The 20,546-nt window shown below is 44.9% G+C and overlaps 1 protein-coding gene across 1 annotated transcript; it reads left to right on the top strand.

The window, feature by feature from the left end:
- The first annotated feature begins 16,454 nt into the window (after window positions 1–16,454).
- On the top strand, window positions 16,455–19,087 carry LOC137336096 (probable G-protein coupled receptor 139). Its single transcript, XM_068001585.1, has 2 exons — window positions 16,455–16,506; window positions 18,186–19,087. Exons 1-2 carry the CDS (start codon window positions 16,455–16,457, stop codon window positions 19,085–19,087), a joined length of 954 nt encoding a protein of 317 aa, XP_067857686.1.
- The last annotated feature ends 1,459 nt before the right edge of the window (window positions 19,088–20,546 follow it).

Below are 20,546 nucleotides of genomic sequence, written 5' to 3'. Positions count from 1 at the left end.
CGATCATTTTGCATTCTGCACCAAGGAGGAACTTCGGAAGAGGAGTCTGGTATTTGGTCCTTCCAGTCTGTTCCGCAACTCAATGAGATCATGGCTGAGTTGTGACCGATCTCCCTGTACCCGCCTTCGTCCCATATCTCTAAATTTCATTGGTTAACAAAAATCTCTCAATCATGGGTTTGAAATTAACAATTGAGCTCGCATCAACTGCCGTTTGTGGAAGAGACTTCCACACTTCTACCTCCCTTTGCTTGTGGAAGTGTGTCTTAACTTCACTCCTGAAAGTGCTGACTCTAATGTTTAGGCTATGCCCCCAAGTCCTCGACACCCCAACGAGCGGAAATAGTTTCTTTGTAACTACCCCATCAGTTCCTCTTAATATCTTAATAATTCGATCACATCAGCCTTTAATCTAATAAACTGCAGGGAATACAACCATAGTTTGTGTAATCTCTCCTCGTAATTTAACGCTTGGAGTCCAGGTGTCATTCTCGTAAATCGACACTGCACTCCCTCCAAGGATAGTATATCCTTCCGAAGGTGCGGTGTCCAGAACTGAACACAGTACTCCAGGTGTGGTCCAACCAGAGCTTTGTGTAGCTCTAGAATAATGTCTCTTCCCTGTATTCTCGTCCTCTAAATATATAGGCCACCATTCCATTCGTCTTTTTGATTATTTCCTGTACCTGTCCATGACATGTTATTGATCTATGTACATGGACACATAAGTTCCTTTGGAACTCCACAGTTTCGAATTTTTCACCTTTTGTAAAGTATTCTGATCTATCTTTGTGAAGTCCAAAGTGGATGACCTCACACTTGCCAAAATTGAAGTCCATTTGCCACGGTTTTGGCCATTCATTTATTATATTAATGTCTCAATGGAATGTTATGCTTTCATCTGCACTGCTTACACCGCTGCCCATTTTGGAGGCATCGGCAAACTTCGATATGTCGTTCTCTGTCCCGTCATCCAATATCAATGAGACCGCCTGCCATGGGGGAAATTCACATTCAGCATCAATCTCTTCATCATCTTGAGACATTTTATTTAATTACATGTGTTACCAAGGTATAGAATGAAAGGGCAGGGAGGTTATTCTAGGAATTAATATAACACTAGTTTGGCCACAGCTGGAGTTTTGCATACAGTTGTTGTCACCACATTACAGGAAAGGTGTGACTGCACTCGAAATGGTGCAGATGTGATTTACGACGATGTTGAGAGGACTGGAGAATTTTAGCTATGAGAATAGATTGGATAGGCTGAGGGTGTTTTCTCTGGAACCGAGGAGGCTGAGGGGAGATTTATTTGAGGTGTACAAAATTATTACAGGCCTCGATAGAGTGGAAAGGAAGGACCTGTTTCACATAGCAGGGAGGTCAATAAAAAGGGGACATAGATTTAAGGTAATTGGTAGAGGATTAGATTGGAGCAGAGTGGAATTTTTTCCACCCAGCGCGTGTTGGGGGTCTGGAACTCACTGCCTGAGAGGGTGGGAGAAGCAGAAATCCTCATCGGATTTAAAAAGCACTTCAATATGCACTTGAAGAGCCATAACCGACAAGATTACGGACCAAACGCTGGTAAGTCGGGTGATACTGGATCCCTCTTTTCCGGCCGGTACAAACACGATGGGCGCAATGGCCTCCGCTGGCGTAAATTTTTAAGATTGTCTGATTCTCTGATATGATTGCCGTCTGTCTCGGCATGGTGATAACATAGGCTCTACCATAAGAATACTTTAATCAAATTGGTGATTTGTTTCACTGTGAGGGCGACGAGACATAAATGTTTAGACATTGGATGCAGCAGCTGGGTTGCCCCTTTACTTTTCCTACCGTCTCAGTCTTTCTTTCACCTTCTCTGCTGGTGTTGCAGGTTCGATCAGCCATCGCCGTTCAAGGAAGCCTGAGAAGTCCATCAGGGGATAGCACAAGAGACAGAGATAGGGAAAAAATAGAGAAATGCATGCAAAGAAATTGAAGGTTATAAATAGAATCATACGATCGTAAAATAATTGCAGCACAGAAGGAGGCTATTCGGTCCATCGAGCCCGTGCCGGCTCATTGAAAGAGCAATCCAGTTAGTCACATTCCCCCGCTCCTTCCCGATAGCCCTGCATTTTTATCCCTTCAAGTACTTATCCAATTCCTTTTTGAAAGCCACGATTGAATCTGCTTCCACCATCCTTTCAGGCAGCGCATTCCAGATTGTAACCACTCGCTCGGTAATGAAGTGCTTCCTCATGTCGCCTTTGGTTCTTTTGCCAATCACCTTAAATCTGTGTCCTCTGGTTCTCGACCCTTCCGCCAATTGGAATAGTTTCTCTTTATTAACTTAATCTGAACCCTTCATGATTTTGAACACTTCTATCAAATCTCCTCTTAACGTTCTCTGCTCGAAGGTGAACAACCCTAGCACGGGGTAAATGCGGTCAATTAGCTTCAATTCATTTATTTGAGCATTAAACAGCTCTTCAAACATTATGTGACATTATGGTAGCTTGGCCTCGCGGTCGAATTTGTTCCATCAATTTTCTATGGAGGCGTGGGTTTGAATCCCACTGCTGTTAGAATTTCTGGCAATGTTTATTTTGACCTGTTCACAGAAAACCCGATTGTAGTGCGATGGAGCGGAGGATGTGAAAGAAGCTGACAGTGAAAGTGCAGATATTATTTTCATCACGGGGACAAGACACGTTTCCACAGGTAAGGACATCTCACCTTAATATTCTATCCAGCAGCGTGGGGCAGGTGATCAGAGTGGCCGGGCTCCAGCGGCGCAATCAGTCAGTGCGCGGTCCTAATATGACGGTACAGGGTCGGGAAATGCCGAGGTTGTTATTCGAGTCTCACCTAGATCAACCAATCCTTTTCCTTGTGAACATTTCGACCGGAGTTGAAAGTACAATTGGTGTGTTCCAAAATGCATCTACTTATTTGTATTGCCATGTGGTTTCTCCGGCCTACCCTGTTGCAATAGCAGATGAGATGTTTAGTGTTATTCGTTTAAAGGAGGGAGACTGCGGAATTGGAGCCACAAACTATGATTTCGGTCCATTCACAAATTATGGGATTTAGCTTGAGCTTTAAACCAGCGTATTTGACCGCTGCCGCGATACTTTCCATCTTGCGATCTTCAGGAGCTACTTTTACGGCAATAGAATTACTGCAAACAAGAATTCTACCCCTCAAGCACCAATGCTCGCACGGCAGCAGGATGCATGTGACCAGTTGGAAACCTGTCTGAAGGAACATTCAGTCTGACAGAGCCGGAAGTTCAGCAGATTGACTTTTGCAGTGAACAGATGATGAGCCTCCTTCTTGAGAGTGTTTCGCCAATCCAGCTCAGAGTGGATTAAGCATTATAAATTCGGGTGGGACTGGAGCCACTTGTGTAAGAGGAAGTGGAGGGTGTTATTTCCCTTCCATGACGAACGTTAATGGTGATGTTGCGGTTTTGCTGCAAAGTTTTACTTTTCAGCACCGAAATCGCTAGTTTTAACAGCAGGTCAACATCGTAAGCCTTGGGGAAAATGAGGGCTGGTCCGGGATCTCTCGCATATTTCAATCAACAAACCCGAATCGAGAATAAAACCCCTAGACCATCGAGCCTGCTGAAAAAAATAGCACCAAGTCGCGATACGTGAGGGAGAGTTTCTGAGTATCAGCCCCCACTTTCCCCAAATCTCCTTTAAAGTACAGGAAATAAAAATGTGTCCGTACATGAGTGAAAAGTTATGAAGTTAATTTCTTCTTTGTTGGGTTTTGTTTCGCGTTTCCGAAGCTGTTATAGGTGATTGGGGACGGTTAATGAGTTAACAGGTGTTAGGGTGCAGATACTCCGGTGTAAAGGTGCAGATACTCCGGTGTATGGGTGCAAAGACTCGGATTTAAGGGTGCAGATACTCGGATGTCAGAATTTGTTGCCGCGACTGAAATGCGGCTTCGAACTGTTGTTATTGTCCGATGATGTGCAGATGCCGGTGATGGACTGGGGTGGACAAATGTAAGGAATCTTACAACACCAGGTTATAGTCCAACAAATTTATTTCAAAATCACAAGCTTTCGGAGATTATCCCATTCGTCAGGTGAATGAGTGAAAAGGTTCTCAAAACGCATATCTTATACTAGGCTGGGACAGCATCACACCAATCAAAAGGTGTCGTTGTTATTCAAACAGGCCAGTCACGGAGAACAGCACGTCCCAGTACACTGGATATACATTGTGTCAATCACACAGACAGACGGAAAGAAACCCAAATGGCAGAGAGAGAGAGAGAGGAAACATTAAAAACATAATTTTTTTCCCTTTTTGCTGGTGGGGTTACGTGTAGCGTGACATGAACCCAAGATCGCGGTTGAGACCGTCCTCATGGGTGCGGAACTTGGCTATCAACTTCTGCTCGACGATTTTGCGTTGTCGTATGTCTCGAAGGCCGCCTTGGAGTACGCTTACCCGAAGATCGGTGGCTGAATGTCCTTGACTGCTGAAGTGTTCCCCGATTGGGAGGGAACCCTCCTGTTTGGCGATTGTTGCGCGGTGTCCGTTCATCCGTTGTCGCAGTGTCTGCATGGTCTCGCCAATGTACCATGCTCCGGGGCATCCTTTCCTGCAATGTATGAGGTAGACAACGTTGGCCGAGTCACAGGAGTATGAACCATGTACCTGGTGGGTGGTGTCCTCTCGTGTGATGGTGGTATCTGTGTCGATGATCTGGCATGTCTTGCAGAGGTTACCGTGGCAGGGTTGTGTGGTGTCGTGGACGCTGTTCTCCTGAAAGCTGGGTAATTTGCTGCGAACGATGGTCTGTTTGAGGTTGGGTGGCTGTTTAAAGGCGAGTAGTGGAGGTGTGGGGATGGCCTTAGCGAGGTGTTCGTCATCATTGATGACATGTTGAAGGCTGCGGAGAACATGGCGTAGTTTCTCCGGTTCGGGGAAGTACTGGACGACGAAGGGTACTCTGTTGGTTGCGTCCCGTGTTTGTCTTCTGAGGAGGTCTATGCGATTCTTCGTTGTGGCCCGTCGGAACTGTCGATCGATGAGTCGAGCGTCATATCCCGTTCTTACTAGGGCGTCTTTCAGCGTCTGTCGGTGTCCATCGCGTTCCTCCTCGTCTGAGCAGATCCTGTGTATTCGCAGGGCCTGTCCATACGTTTTGAAAGGGATGCTAGTAACGGCTGGTTAGCTTGCTTGTTTCAAATATGCTATAATGTCGTGATCGCGGGTTTGATTCCTGTATGGGCTGATAAGGAGCTTTGTTTTGGGTTTTAGTAACTTTTAAAATCCAAGCTTCACTAACAGGCCAACAGACAAATTCACGGGGCCAGTTATTTGTATAACATCCATTGTAACTTTAACCCTGGGCCGCAGAAACACGTCTTTCTTTTTATTCTTTTTATATAAGCATCACACTCATATATACGCACCCACAGTTCATATATAAACATCGCACCCACATATACACTCCCACAGTTTATGAAACAGCAGCACACTAAAACTTAGACACTGAGTTTATGGGAGGGAGATCGGTTCCCACCGCCGCTCGAGCTCTCGGAGTGGCAGAGGCGGAAGCAGCGGGAGCGGAACAACCTCTGGATCTCATCGTTAACACAGGCAGGTAGATCGACCAGTGAAATTGCATCGCACTTGGGTATGAGGAAGGGTAATCGTTTCTGAGAAGGAATCAGGGAGTCTAATATCTTCTTAGCTGGCGATCCGAAGGGGCAAGGGGATCTCAGAGAGGGGAAGGGATTGTCAGAGAGTATCAGAGTGTAAGGGGATCTCAGAGAGGGGAAGGGATTGTCAGAGAGTATCAGAGTGTAAGGGGATCTCAGATCGGGGAAGGGATTGTCAGAGAGTATCAGAGTGTAAGGGGATCTCAGATCGGGGAAGGGATTGTCAGAGAGTATCAGAGTGTAAGGGGATCTCAGATAGTGGAAGGGATTGTCAGAGAGTATCAGAGTGTAAGGGGATCTCATAGTGGGCAAGGGAGTGTCTGAGGGTACCAGAGAGTGTAAGATGGCTCAGGGCGTATGATAATGGATTGTCTGAGGATATCAGAGAAGATGAGGAGCTCAGGGAGAATCGAAGAGGGCAAGGCGGGGGGGGGGGCGGGATATCAGAGAGGCGAATTGATCCAGAATTGTCATCTTGTAAATATTGTATTTTCTAAACATTAACATATCTAATAACAGCAAAAAATGAAGCCGATTGAACCGATGATCTGCCGTGTCCCATGTGGAGAGATTGAGAAGGTAGAATCGTGAGGGAGTGGATATTTGGCAACGCTCACGGTTTCTTTTCACACAGCTCAGTGTTGTGTGTTATGTAACTGGAGATAACTGAGTGTGATAATAATTGTGTGTTTATATAACTGAACCAGAGATAAGAGGTTGCACTTTGAACCTTTTATCAGCCAGTTTGAGAAATAAAACACAAAACGCCCAAAAGTTTCATCCGCAGTTCAAGATCAAAAGTCAAGGGCAGAATGAGGCGCCTTCCTGAAATTTGAGAACTCGGGAAGCAGACTTTACAGCAAGGTTCTGTTTATTGTGAAAAAGCAAATCAAACATTCATTCCGGAACGAGCCAGAATCCTAACAGCTGAAAAAGCAACGGTTACCCGTGATTTGAACACGCAGCCTTCTGGTGACGCAATAAGTAATGTAGATAGAAGCAGGAAGTCGATAAGTGGGAATTGATCGATTAAGTGAGTGGGCAAAACTGCGGCAAATAGAGTTCAATGTGTGGGAGAGCGAGGTCATCCACTTTAAATCTAAGAAAGATCAATCAGAGTATTTTCTAAATGGTGAAAAACTGGGAACTGTGGAGGAACAGAGAGATTTAGAGGTCGGTGTATAGAAACCGCTGCCAGCCAGCGTACAGGTACAAAAATTAATTAACAGCCGAATGTGCCGTTAGTACGGCCGGTTAGCTCACTTGCATTGAGTATAACGTAATGTCATGATCACGGATTTGATTCTTGTAATTTACTTTAATTATTTCGGGTTGTTGTAACTTTTAAAATCGAAGCTTTACAAAAAAAACCACAGACAGATTCGCGGGGACAGTTTTTTGAATAACATCCATTGTAACTTTGCCCCTGGGCAGGATAAACACGTCTTTCTTTTTATTTGTCTTTCTCCGATTTGCAGATAAACGTTTAATTCGCGATCTGTTCCCATTAATGATCATCAGCAGCAACAGACAGACAGAGCGGGTCTAGGCATCAATTTCGAACAAATGAAACAAATCAAATAGTCCCCCGGCACCGAGAGAGACAAAACCAAGAGAAAAAGGCAGAAGATATTCGAGAAATAAAAGCCAAATACAGACGATATAAATATTTCCCATCCTTGATGTCTCTCTATTCCATCCCTAATCCTTCATTGGCCGGTATGAAATTTCACTGCAAATAAATGCGAGAATCGAAGCAAGGAAGAAGAAACTAAACAACCAAAAATTGCCGAAACTCGGGATTTAACCAAGAACCTTAACGCTCTCCCAACTGGGCTATTTCGGCTCCACAGCTACACTTTACTTTATGACATTGTCTTGAAAGAAGATATAACCCCAGGAGGAATTGCCTTTCCTGTTCATTCAGCAATTCATAAAAAAACACCGCACTCATATATACACACCCACAGTTCATATATAAACATCACACTCATATATACACACCCACAGTTCATATATAAACATCGCACTCATATATACATACCCACAGTTCATATATAAACATCGCACTCATATATACACACCCACTGTTCATATATAAACATCGCACTCATATATACTCACCCACAGTTCATATAGAAACACCGCACTCATATATACATACCCACAGTTCATATATAAACCTTGCATTAATATATACACACCCACAGTTCATATACCACATCTCACTCACATATACACACCCACAGTTCATATATAAATATCACACTCATATATACACTCACACAGTTTATAAAACAACAACGCACTCATACATCCACACCCAGTTTATAGGAGGGAGATCGGTACCGACTGCCAATAGAGCTCTCGGAGTGGGAGAGACGGAAGCAACAGCGACCGAACAAATTCTGGATCTGAATCTTAAGTCAGGCCGGCAGATCCACCTGTGAAGATGCACCGCATTTTGATAGCAGGGACGGTAATTGGTTCTGAGAAGGCATCAGGGCGTCTAATGGCTTCTTCGTGGCGGTCCATTGGGGCAAGGGACAGTCAGAGGGCATCAGAGAGCGTAACGGGGCTCAGAGTGGGAAAGGGGTAGTCAGAGGTTATCAGAGAGTATGTTGAGATCTCATAGAGGGGAAGGACTGCCAGAGGGTATCAGAGACTGTCAGGACGTTCAGGGCGTATCAGTGGGTGAGGGGCACTCAGCGGGTATCAGAGAGTGTAAATGGCGCTGACAAGGTTCAAAGAGGATAATGGACTCTCTGAGGGTATCAGAGAAGATAAGGAGATCAGGGAGAATCAAAGAGGGTAACGTGGGCTCTGGATGTATCAGAGAGGCGAATGGATCCAGAGTTCGCATCTTCTAAATATTACACTTTCAAACTATCAACATTTTTAATAACAGCAAAAATGAAGCCTATTTAAACGGTATCTGCCGGGTCCCATGTGGAGGGAATGAGAAGGTCGAATCGGGAGGGACTGGATATTTGGCAACGCTCACGGTTTCCTTTCACACAGCTCAGTGTTGCGTCTGTTTTTTAATTGGATTTCATCAACTGGAGATCAGAATCTTTCATCACCCACTGTGAAAAATAGAACACAAAGCATCCAATGCGTGGCTTGAACTCACGACCACTGAGCTGAACGAGTTATCGTGCTTTACCGACTGAGCGAGCCATACCAGTAACAGTGTTTTTTCCCAACCTATTATTGCAGAGAGGCTGGTGGTGACGTTGCTGCAGGGGTTCAGTTTGTCCGACAATCTCAGGGTGGCTGCCTCTGAACACCCGCTTTTCATTCTGGAGTCAGTCTGATGTCATTTAACAGTCATTCAGCCCCGCGCTGAGCAGTATAGGAACATCGGGACAAGAGAAGTCCATTCAGCCCCTCGAACCTGCTGCCCCATTCAATTAGATCATGAGATGATCTGCAACTCAACTCTGTTTCCCCGCCTTCGACTCATACCCCTTGGTAACCGAACCGAAAAAAGATCGATCAATATCAGACTTGAAAATTTGAATTGAGCCACAATCCACATCCTTTGGGATGAGAGAGTTCCAGCTTTCGGCCGTATTTTGTTTCCTAAAATGATTCCTGATTTCTTGCCTGATTAGTCCAGCTCCAATTTCATTTTGGATTCGGCCAACAGAGAGAGAGAGAAAAAGGCCGCCTTAACCGGAGATTGATCCTTTAATGATCTCTCACAAATCAACTGAAACCTGTCGGAATGTGAATACCTTTTTATATTTCCAAAATAAAGGGAATGTCATTGTGGAAACGTTCTGGTGTGGCTCACTGCAGAAATATCCAAGTCAGGATAAACAAGCTCGCCTGCAACCTTCGGAACTTGTCTGTCAAGAAGTATTCCGATTTCCTTCAAGCCAATCTCGGTTGTTTTAGATATTTTTCAGATGCCTGTTATCTGACCGCAGATTAAATGGTGGAAAATCAGACGCACACAGCTGGAAATGTTTATGGTATAGTAGACTCGAACATTTTCCCTACTGCTGATGTTTGGCCAGCCTGTCTGGAGTTCCCCGTTTTCTCTCTCCCTCCTTTTTTAAATAGTGGGATTACATTTGCCACCCTCCGATCTGCAGGAACTATTCCATAATCTATAGAATTTTGGAAGACAACAACTAATGCATCCACTGTTTCCATGGCTACCTGATTTACTGCTCTGGGATGCAGATCATCGGGCCCTGGTGATTTATCGGCTTTCAGTAATTTATTGGCGGGGGAAAAGGACTAGCTGGATTGCTCTTGCGTAGAGCAGGTGCGGACTTGATGGGCCGAATGGCCTCCTTCCATGCTGTAACTGTTCTATATTTCTATGATTCCATGTGCTTTTAGTCTGAGTGACTCATTTACTGCCAACCTCCTTCTGTGCCTTAAATTTTCGATGATTCCGTTTCTACTCTTTGTTTTCTGTCCGTTAATCAATCCTCTATCCATGCTAATGTATTACCCTCAATCCTATGAGCCCTAATCTTGAGCAACAACCTCTTACATGGCACCTTATCGAATGCCTTTTGAAAATACAAATATACTACATTCACTCGTTCCCACTGATCAACCCTGCAAGTTGCACCCTCAATAAACTCTAATGGATAGCATACACTATTTCAACCGGATAAAGCCGTGCTAATTCTGCCGAATCATATTGTGATTTCCTATCTGCCCTGTTGCTGCACCTTTAGAAATAGATTCCAGCATTTTCTCTGCTACTGATGTCAGGGTAACTGGCCCATAGTTCCCTGTTTTACCTCTGGATAGGAGACGCCTGGACCTGTGTAGGAGCCGTTTGTGTCTGTGTAGGAACAGTCTGGTCTGTTTAGGACCTGTCTGGGTCTGTGTCGGATCTCTAAAGGTCTGTGTTGGAAATGTCTATGTCAGTATATGTGCTCTCTTGGTCTCTGTAGGAGCCGTCTGGGTCTTTGTGGGAGCTCTCTGTGTCTGTGTAAGAGCTGTCTGGGGCTGTGTTGGAGCCGTCTGTGTCTGTGTAAGAGCTATCCGGGTCCGTGTAGGAGCCGACTGTGCCTGAGTGAGAGACGCCTGTGTCTGTGCAGAATCTTCATAGTTCTGTGTTGAAGCTGTATAATTCTACATGTCTGCTGCCTGGGTGTGTGGGGGAGTTGCCCGGGGCTGTGTGTCGTTTGTCTGGGTCTGTGTAGGAGGTATGAGGGCATGTCTAGGAGTTTCATCGGTCTGCTTGGGAGCTCCATAGGCCTGAGTAGGAGCTGTCTGGGTCTGCGTAAGTGTTGTCTGGGTCTGGGTGTCAGCTGTCTGTGCCTGAGTGCCTGTTGGATAGGTTTGTGTAGGAGCTCTCTGCGATTGGGTATGAATTGTTTGGGGCTGGGTAGGTGCTGTTTCCGACTGTGTAGGAGCTCACTGGGTCTGTGTCGTGTTTCTCTGGGTCTGTGTTGGAGTGCCAGGGAATGAGTAGGATTACATAGAATGTACAGCACAGCACAGACTCCGGCCATTTGGCCCAACAAGTCCATGCCAGATCTGTCTGGGTCTGTGTAGGAGCCATGTGGGTATGTTTCGGAGCAGTCGGGATCTGCGTAGGAGCTCGGTGCGTCTGTGTACTAGTGCCTGTATCTGTCAAACGAGCTGAATGGGCCCTTTAAAGGAACTGAATGGGTTTGTGCAGGAGGTGTCAGGTTCTGGTCAGAACTGTCTGCGACCGGCTAGGAGCTTTCAGAGACTGGCTAGGATTTGTCTGGGCCTGGGTAGGAGCTATCTGCGTCTGCTTGGGAGTTGTTTGTGTCTAGGTAGGTGCTATCTAGGTCTTCATAAGAGCTGTCTGGGTCTGGATGAGACCTGTCTGCTCCTGGGTAGGAGATACCTGCGTCTGTTGAGGAGTTGTCTGTGTTTTGGTAGGAGATGTCTCGGTAGGAGATGTCTGCGTTAGGTGCTATCTAGGTCTTCATAATAGCTGTCTGGGTCTGGATGAGACCTGTCTGCGCCTGGGTAGGAGATACCTGCGTCTGTGGAGGAGTTGTCTGTGTTTTGGTAGGAGATGTCTCGGTAGGAGATGTCTGCGTTAGGTGCTATCTAGGTCTTCATAATAGCTGTCTGGGTCTGGATGAGACCTGTCTGCGCCTGGGTAGGAGATACCGGCGTCTGTGGAGGAGTTGTCTGCGTTTTGGTAGGAGATGTCTCGGTAGGAGACGTCTGCGTTTGGTTGGAACAGACTGTGTCTGAGTAGGAGGTGTCTGCGTCTTGATAGGACATGTCTACATCTCAGTAGGATGTGACTGCCTCTCGGTAGGACATATCAGTGTTTGTGGTGGAGATGTCTGGGTATCCTTAGGAGGTATCTGGTTCTGTGTAAGATCTCCATACATCTGTGTCGGATCTCCATATGTCTTTAAATGAGCTGTGGGGTCTGGGTGGCAGTTGTCTGGGTCTGTGTCGCAGTTGTCTAGGTCTAGGTGACAGTTGCCTGGGCTTGGGCCAGAGCTGTCTGGCTCTGTGTAGGATCTCCATAGGTCATTGTAAGATCTCCATAATTCTGTGTAGGACCAGTCTGGATCTGTGTAGGAACTGAATGGGTCTGTCTCGACCAGTCTGCAGCCTTTGATACGGTTGACCACACCATCCTCCTCCAACGTCTCTCCTATGTCGTCCAGCTGGGTGGGACTGTGTAGGAGTCATCTGGGTAAGCTTAGGAGCAGTTTGGATCTGTGTAGGATCTCGCATCGTCTGTGTAGGAGTGCTCGTGTCTGTTTATGAGCTAAATGTGTCTGCCTCGACCAGTCTGCAGCCTATGACACGGCGAACCACACCATCTTCCTCCAACGCCTCTCCTCCATCGTCCAGCTGGGTGGGACTGCGCTCGCCTGGTTCCATTCTTATCTATTCAGTCGTAGCCATAGAATCACCAGCAATGATTTCTCTTCCAGCTCCGGCACCATTACTTCTGGAGTCCCACCAGGATCTATCCTTGGCCCCCGTCTATTTCTCCCTCACATGCTGCCCCTCAGCGACATCATCCGTAAACACATCAGATTCCACATGTACGCTGATGAAACCCAGCTCGACTTCACCACCACCTCTCTCGACCCCTTCACTGTCTTTGATTTGTCACAATGCTTGTCCGACCTCCAGTACTGGATGAGCAAAGATTTCCTCCAACTCAATATTGTTAATACTGAAGCCATTGGCTTTGGTCCCTGCCACAAACTCCGTTCCCTGGAAACCGGCACTATCCTTCTCCTTGTCCACTCTCTGAGGCTGAGCCAGACTGTTCGCAACCTTGGCGTCCTATTTGACGCTGAAATGAGCTTCCGACCACATATTCACTCCAGCACCCAGGCCACCAACTTCCACTTCAGTAACATCGTCCGTTTCCACCCCTGCGTCAGTTAATCTGCTGCTGAAACCTCATCCATGCCTTTACAGGGTGGATAAAGGGGAACCAGTGGACGTAGTGTATTTGGACATCCAGAAGGCATTCGACAAGGTGCCACATAAAAGATTATTGCTCAAGATAAAGAATCATTCGATTGGGGGTAATATTCTGGCATGGGTGGAGGATTGGTTATCTAACAGGAAGCAGAGAGTTGGGATAAATGGTACATTCTCGGACTGGCAACCTGTAGCCAGTGGTGTTCCGCAGTGGTCGGTGCTGGGTCCTCAACTCTTTATAATCTATATTAACGATTTGGAGGAGGGGAACGAGTGTAACATATCAAAGTTTGCAGATGATACAAAGATGGGAGGGAAAATAGAGAGTGAGGAGGACATAAAAAACCTACAAGGTGATATAGACAGGCTGGGTGAGTGGGCGGAGATTTGGCAGATGCAATACAATATTGGAAAATGTGAGTTTATGCACTTTGGCAGGAGAAATCGGAGAGCGAGTTATTATCTTAATGTTGAGCAACTGGAAAGTACTGCAGTACAAAGGGATCTGGGGGTCCCAGTGCAAGAAAATCAAAAATTTAGTTTGCAGGTGCAGCAGGTGATCAAGAAGGCAAACGGAATGTTGGCTTTTATTGCTAGGGGGATAGAATATAAAAACAGGGAGGTATTGCTGCAGTTATATAAGATATTGGTGAGACCGCACCTGGAATACTGCATACAGTTTTGGTCTCCATACTTAAGAAAAGACATACTTGCTCTCGAGGCAGTACAAAGATGGTTTACTCGGTTAATCCCGGGGATGAGGGGGTGGACATATGAGGAGAGGTTGAGTAGATTGGGACTCTACTAATTGGAGTTCAGAAGAATGAGAGGCGATCTTATTGAAACATATAAGATTGTGAAGGGGCTTGATCGGGTGGATGCGGTAAGGATGTTGCCAAGGATGGGTGAAACTAGAACTAGGGGGCATAATCTTAGAATAAGGGGCTGATCTTTCAAAACTGAGATGAGGAGAAACTTCTTCACTCAGCGGGTGGTAGTTCTGTGGAATTTGCTGCTCCAGGAAGCTGTGGAAGCTACATCATTAAATAAATTTAAAACCGAAATAGACAGTTTCCTAGAAGTAAAGGGAATTAGGGGTTACGGGGAGCGGGCAGGCAATTGGACATGAATTTAGATTTTAGGTTAGGATCAGATCAGCCATGATCTTATTGAATGGCGGAGGAGGCTCGAGGGGCCGATTGGCCGACTTCTGCTCCTATTTCTTATGTTCTTATGTTACCTCCAGAGTTGATAATTCCAATGGTCTGCTGTCGGGCTACCCATCTTCCACCCTTCATATACTTGAATTCATCCAAAACTCTGCTGCCTGCATGTTAACTCGGACCATGTCCCGTTCTACCATCACTCCTGTGCTCGCTAACTTACATTGGCTCCAGTTCCGGGAACGCCTCGATTTTAAAATTCTCATCCTTGTGTTGAAATCCCTCCATGGCCTCGCCCTTATCTCTTTAACTTCCTGCAGCCCATCAACCCTCAGAGATCACTGTGTTCCTCTAATTCTTGCCTCTTCCATATCCCTGATTTTAATCGCCCCACCATTGGTGCCTGTGCCTTCAACTATCTCAGCCCTGATCTCTGGAATTCCCTCCCTAAACCTCTCTGCCTCTTTTCCTCTTTCTCCTCTTTGGAGACGCTCCTTACAACCTCCCTCTTTGATCAAGCTTTTGGTCACCTGTTCTAATATCTCCTTATGTGGCTCGGTGTCAAATTATGTTTGTTAATCGCTCCTGCAAAGCGCCTAGAGACGTTTTACTACCTTAAAGGAGCTATATAAATGCAAGTTGTTTTTTTGTTGTTGCGTCAGAATATATCGGGTTCTGTGAGAGTGAATCAATATATAAAGGGGTACAATGGGCTATAGACATTCAGGAAGTCGCCAGAATGTTACCGGGGTCTGTGAGAGTGGGTTATTATATAAAGGGGTACAATGGGCTATAGACATTCATGGAATCACCAGAATGTGTCATCATTTACAGGGGTCTGTGAGAGTGTGTTAATATATAAAGGGGTACTAAGGGCTGTAGGTATTCTGAGAGCCTCTGTATTGTGTCGGTATGTACGCGGATCTGTGAGAGCGGGTTAATATATAAAGGGGTATCAAGGACTGTCGACATTCAGGGAATCCCCAGATTGTGTCAGTATGTTCAGGGGTCTGTGAGAGTGAGTCGATATTTGCAGCGGTACCAGGGACTATAGACATTCAAGATGTACCCAGATTATGTCAGCATTTATCGGGGTCTGTGGGAGTGATTCAATATTTACAGGCATACTAGACAGCAAACATATTTATACAGTCCACAGATTGCGTCAGGAATCGCAGTAGCCGAACAATATTTTTAGAAATATCCAGAGCCTTTATCATTGTCTGTAGGAATATTCGCAGGGAAATCCATAGACTATGCGAATATTTACAGTAGAATCCAAAGACAGTGCCATTTTTTGCAGGTAGATCCAGAGACTGTACCAATGTTTACAAGAGGGTCCATAGGCTTGCCGATATTGACAGGGTATCGAGAGATTGTAAAAATATTCACGGGATGATCTCCAAACTGAATGGTAGAATAGTTCAGTTTCCATCTCAGTGTAAGCTCAACCCTTGAGAATTGGTTAGAAACTCTCTGAAACTAAACGATTTCACTCGGAAATAATCTGCAATTTGTAAATGAAGCTGCTCTGGCTTCACATCCGTGCTGTCAGACTGCGGGTCTCATAGTTTCGGTTCTTTCAAACATTTATTAAAATAATATACTGGGCTTTGGGCATTCTATCTGTGTAATATTTGGTTAAATATATGTTGTGATATAAAAATTGTTGGATTTAAAGTTATTAACTGAATCTGTTTGTTCAGCGAGTGTAATTAATATCAGTCTCCATGGGCCCTAATTGTGTCATTGAAGTGTTTCTCTCTGCTATAAATAATCGACTTCTTTCAACATGTTCTCCCATAGTGTCAGTTGGAGCATAACCTCCGGCACTAACAGAGATCAGCGGCTCTACAGAAAGGGAAAGCATAGATCGGAATCGAAGAGCAATAGATTGGAATGTTACAACAATGGGTCGGAATCTGAGAATAATAGATTGGAATGTTACAACAATGGGTCGGAATCTGAGAATAATAGATTGGAATATTACAACAATGGGTCGGAATCTGAGAATAATAGATTGGAATGTTACAACAATGGGTCGGAATCTGAGAATAATAGATTGGAATGTTACAACAATGGGTCGGAATCTGAGAACAATAGATTGGTCTAGTCCATTCTGGGTTTTTCAATATCTGCATGACGATTATGATTCAATATCAATAGAGTGGTGGATATCTTATGCGCTTATGGGGATAAAAGTAATTTATTATCCTCTCCTCGTTGCTGTTGGTGTTCCTGGTAAGTTTCTGTATCCAGTTATTAATTCTATGAAACATTTTTCTCTTTATTACTGTTCTTGTCATTCCCTGTCCAACACTCGCTGCTGTTGGTGCGCCTGGTAAGTATCCATATCGAGCTTAATATTTAGAGGCGGTACCCGCGATGGGAGATATATTGATACGGGGAACAGGAGTGGGAAATATATAAACGCAGGTTTTCTGAATGTGAGATTTAAGTTACAATGTGTCCTTGGGGTGTGTAAGTATTTACAGGGGATCCAGAGATGGTGCTAATATTTACAGGGGTTCCAGAGACGGCACGAATGTTTACAGGAAATTCATAGATAGTACAAATATTTACAGGTGATCCAGAGGCGGTACTAATATTTACAGAGGGTCCAGAGGCGGCACGAATATTACAGGAGATACAGAGATAGCATAAATATTTACAGGGGATCCCGAGATGGTGATTATATTTACAGGGGATCCAGAGGCGGCGCTAATATCTACAGGGAATCCATAGATGGTACTAATATCTACAGGGAATCCATAGATGGTACTAATATTTACAGGGGATCCAGAGATGGTAGTAATATTTACAGGGGATCCAGTGACGTTACTAATATTTACAAGGGATCCAGCGACGGTACTATTATCTACACGGGATCCACAGACGACACGAATATTTACAGGGGATCAAGAGACAGCACTACAATTGACAGAGAATCCAGAGGTGTTACTCATATTTACATTGGGTCCAGAGACGGTACTAATATTTACATTGGGTCCAAAGATGATACTAATATTTACAGAAAGATATAGAGAATGTATTAATATTTACTGGCGATGCAGAGTCAGAACTAATATTTACAGTTGATCCAGAGGCAGTAATAATAATTGCAGTGGGATCAAGATATAGTACTAATATTTACATTGGGTCCAAAGATGATACTAATATTTACAGAAAGATATAGAGAATGTATTAATATTTACTGGCGATGCAGAGTCAGAACTAATATTTACAGTTGATCCAGAGGCAGTAATAATAATTGCAGTGGGATCAAGATATAGTACTAATATTTACAGGGGATCCAGAGATGGTACTAATATTTAAAGGGGATCAAGAGAAAGTACTGTTATTTACAGGGGATCCAGAGATGGTACTAATATTTAAAGGGGATCAAGAGACAGTACTGTTATTAACAGGGGATCCAGAGATGGTGCTAATTTTAACAGGAGATCCAGAGACACTACTAATATTTAGAGAGGATCTAGAAATGGTGCTAATGTTTACAGGAATCCAGAGACGGTACTAATATTTACAGGAACCCAGAGATGGTGCTAATATTTACAGGGGATCCAAAGATGGCACCAATATTTACAGGAATCCAGAGACGGTACTAATATGTACAGGAATCCAGAGACGGTACTAATATGTACAGGAATCCAGAGACGGCACTAATATTTACAGGAATCCAGAGACGGCACGAATATTTACAGGGGATCAAGAGAAGGCACTAATATTTACAGGAATCCAGAGACGGCACTAATATTTACAGGGGGTCAAGAGAAGGCACTAATATTTACAGGAATCCAGAGACGGCACTAATATTTACAGGGGGTCAAGAGAAGGCACTAATATTTACAGGGGGTCCGAGCCTGATGAATAATTTCCTTGTTTATTTCTCTTCCTTACAGTTAACTTATTGACGATTCTGATCATGTCTCGGGGAAAGTGCGGTCTCTCGAAATGTGTCACTCGCTACCTGGTGGCGATGGCAGAGGCGGATCTACTGGTCGTTATCACCGATCTGATACTCAGGCAGATTCCGATTGCTGATATGTTTCACTTTCAATTCGTGAAACGGTCCATTCCTGTGTGTAATATCCACGCCGTCCTGCTTTTCGCAGCCACAGACTGTTCTGTCTGGTTCACCGTCACTTTCACCTTTAATCGATTTGTGGCCATTTGTTGCCAAAAGCTGAAAACTAAATATTGCACGGAAAGAACGGCGGCTGTGGTTCTCGGAACCGTGACTGTACTGAGCTGTTTGAAGAATATTTTCTGGTACTTTATGTTCACGGGTCGGTATATGCTTGTCAATGAACCCTGGTTTTGTGATGTAACACTCAATTTTCTGTATTCACGTGTGTGGGCAGCAATCGAACTCCTTTATTATATCCTCACTCCGGGGGTCCCATTTGTTCTGATTCTACTGCTCAATGCCTTAACCGTCAGGCACATCTTAGTGGCCAGCAGAGCCCGCACGAGACTCAGAGGCAACAGCAGTGGGGAGAATCCCAGAGACCCAGAGATGGAGAACAGAAGGAAGTCCATCATTTTACTGTTTGTTATCTCAGGAAACTTTATACTGTTTTGGGCGCTGTATATGGTGTTTTCTATATGCAACCGGATATATTATTTAGGGTATTCTTCTGTATATCTACATTCCTTTGTACAAGAAATAGGACTCATGCTTCAGCTTCTGAGTTGCTGCACGAACACTTGTATTTATGCCGTGACACAGACTAAATTCAGAGAGCAGTTGAAGAATGTGGTGAAATATCCCTTTACTGTGATTGTTAATTTCATTAAATAATTGGAAGATGTGAAGCAGAGTCAATGCTTTGCCATACGGTGTCTGAATCTCTCTACCAGGCTACGGCACTGCAAACACTGTATATTCTGCAATCAGAGAATCGTTTATCAACTGAGGCTATTTGTACAGCATTTTACAGCGTTTCTCAGTTAACATCTGGGAACACAGGAACATAGGAACAGGAGTAGGCCATTCAGCCCCTCGTGCCTGCTCCGCCATTTGATAAGATCATGGCTGATCTGTGACCTAACTCCATATACCCGCCTTTGGCCAATCCTTTAATACTTTTGGTTGCAAAAAGTTATCTATCACAGATTTAAATTTGGTAATTGAGCTAGTATCAATTGCCGTTTGCGGAAGAGAGTTACAAACTTCTTTTTCTAATCTCGCTCCTGAAAGGTCTGGCTCTAATTTTTGGACTGTGCCCCCTACTCCTGGAATCCCCAACCAGCGGAAATAGTTTCTCTCTATCCACCCTCTCTGTTCCCCTTAATATCTTATAAACTTCGATCAGATCACTCCTTAACCTTCTAAACTCTAGAGAATACAACCCGAATTTGTGTAATCTCTCCTCGTAACTTAACCATTGAAGTCCGGGTATCAAGCAAGTACAAGTTGTAAAATATCAAGTGGCAACTAAATGCACCAAATGAGTTACCATATTTGAGAAATTTAAGGTCATAAAATAAACAAGCATACAAGGTTGTTAATGAGGCGGGATGTAGAGGAGATGCTGGGAATGTGGGTGCCGGTGACCAGTGTGTAAATGGTGCGGGAGGTAAAGGAGATCCCGGGATAGTAGGTACCGGTAAACAGGTTTATAATGGGGCGGGAGATAGAGCAGATCCCGGGAGTGTAGGTGCCGGTGACCAGTGTGTTAATGGGGTGGTGAGGGGGGAGGGCGGAGGTAGAGGAGATCCCGGGACTGTAGGTGCCGCTGATCAGTGAGTTAATGGGGTTGGGGGGGGGGGGGGGGTGAGGTTAGAGGAGATCCCGGGACTGTAGGTGCCGCTGATCAGTGTGTTAATGGGGTGGTGGGGGGTAGAGGAGATCCCAGGAATTGAGGTGCCGGTGATCAATGTGTTAATGTTGCTGGAGGTAGAGGAGAACCCGGAACTGTCGGTGCCGCTGATCAATGCGTTAATGGGACGGGAGATAGAGGACGTCATGGGAATGTAATGTCCGGTGACCAAGAGTGTTAATGGGGCTGGTGTTTGAGGAGATCCTGGGACTGCAGGTGCCGGTGAGAAAGGGTTTCCTAACTTCACTCCTGAAAGTCCTGACTCGTGTTTCGGCGATGTTCGCCGAGTCCTAAAAACCCCACCGAGCGGAAATATTTTCTCTCTATCTATCCCATCAGTTCCTCTTAATATCTTGAAAGCTTCGATCAAATCAGCACATGATCTACTAAATTCCCGGGAATACAACCCTAGTTTGTGTAATCTCTCCTCGTAATTTA

The sequence above is a fragment of the Heptranchias perlo genome, chromosome 20 (assembly GCF_035084215.1).
Source record: "Heptranchias perlo isolate sHepPer1 chromosome 20, sHepPer1.hap1, whole genome shotgun sequence".
Classification (NCBI taxonomy): Eukaryota; Metazoa; Chordata; class Chondrichthyes; order Hexanchiformes; family Hexanchidae; genus Heptranchias; species Heptranchias perlo.
The sequence above is the reverse complement of the archived record's forward strand: the minus strand, read 5'-3'. Positions and strand labels throughout refer to the sequence as shown.

Bases quoted from the DNA above. Each gene is read 5' to 3' on its own strand.
- LOC137336096 (XM_068001585.1), top strand. From the start codon at position 16,455: ATGGGGATAAAAGTAATTTATTATCCTCTCCTCGTTGCTGTTGGTGTT. The intron at 16,507-18,185 runs GTAAGTTTCTGT...TCTTCCTTACAG, and splicing joins CGTTGCTGTTGGTGTTCCTG to TTAACTTATTGACGATTCTG.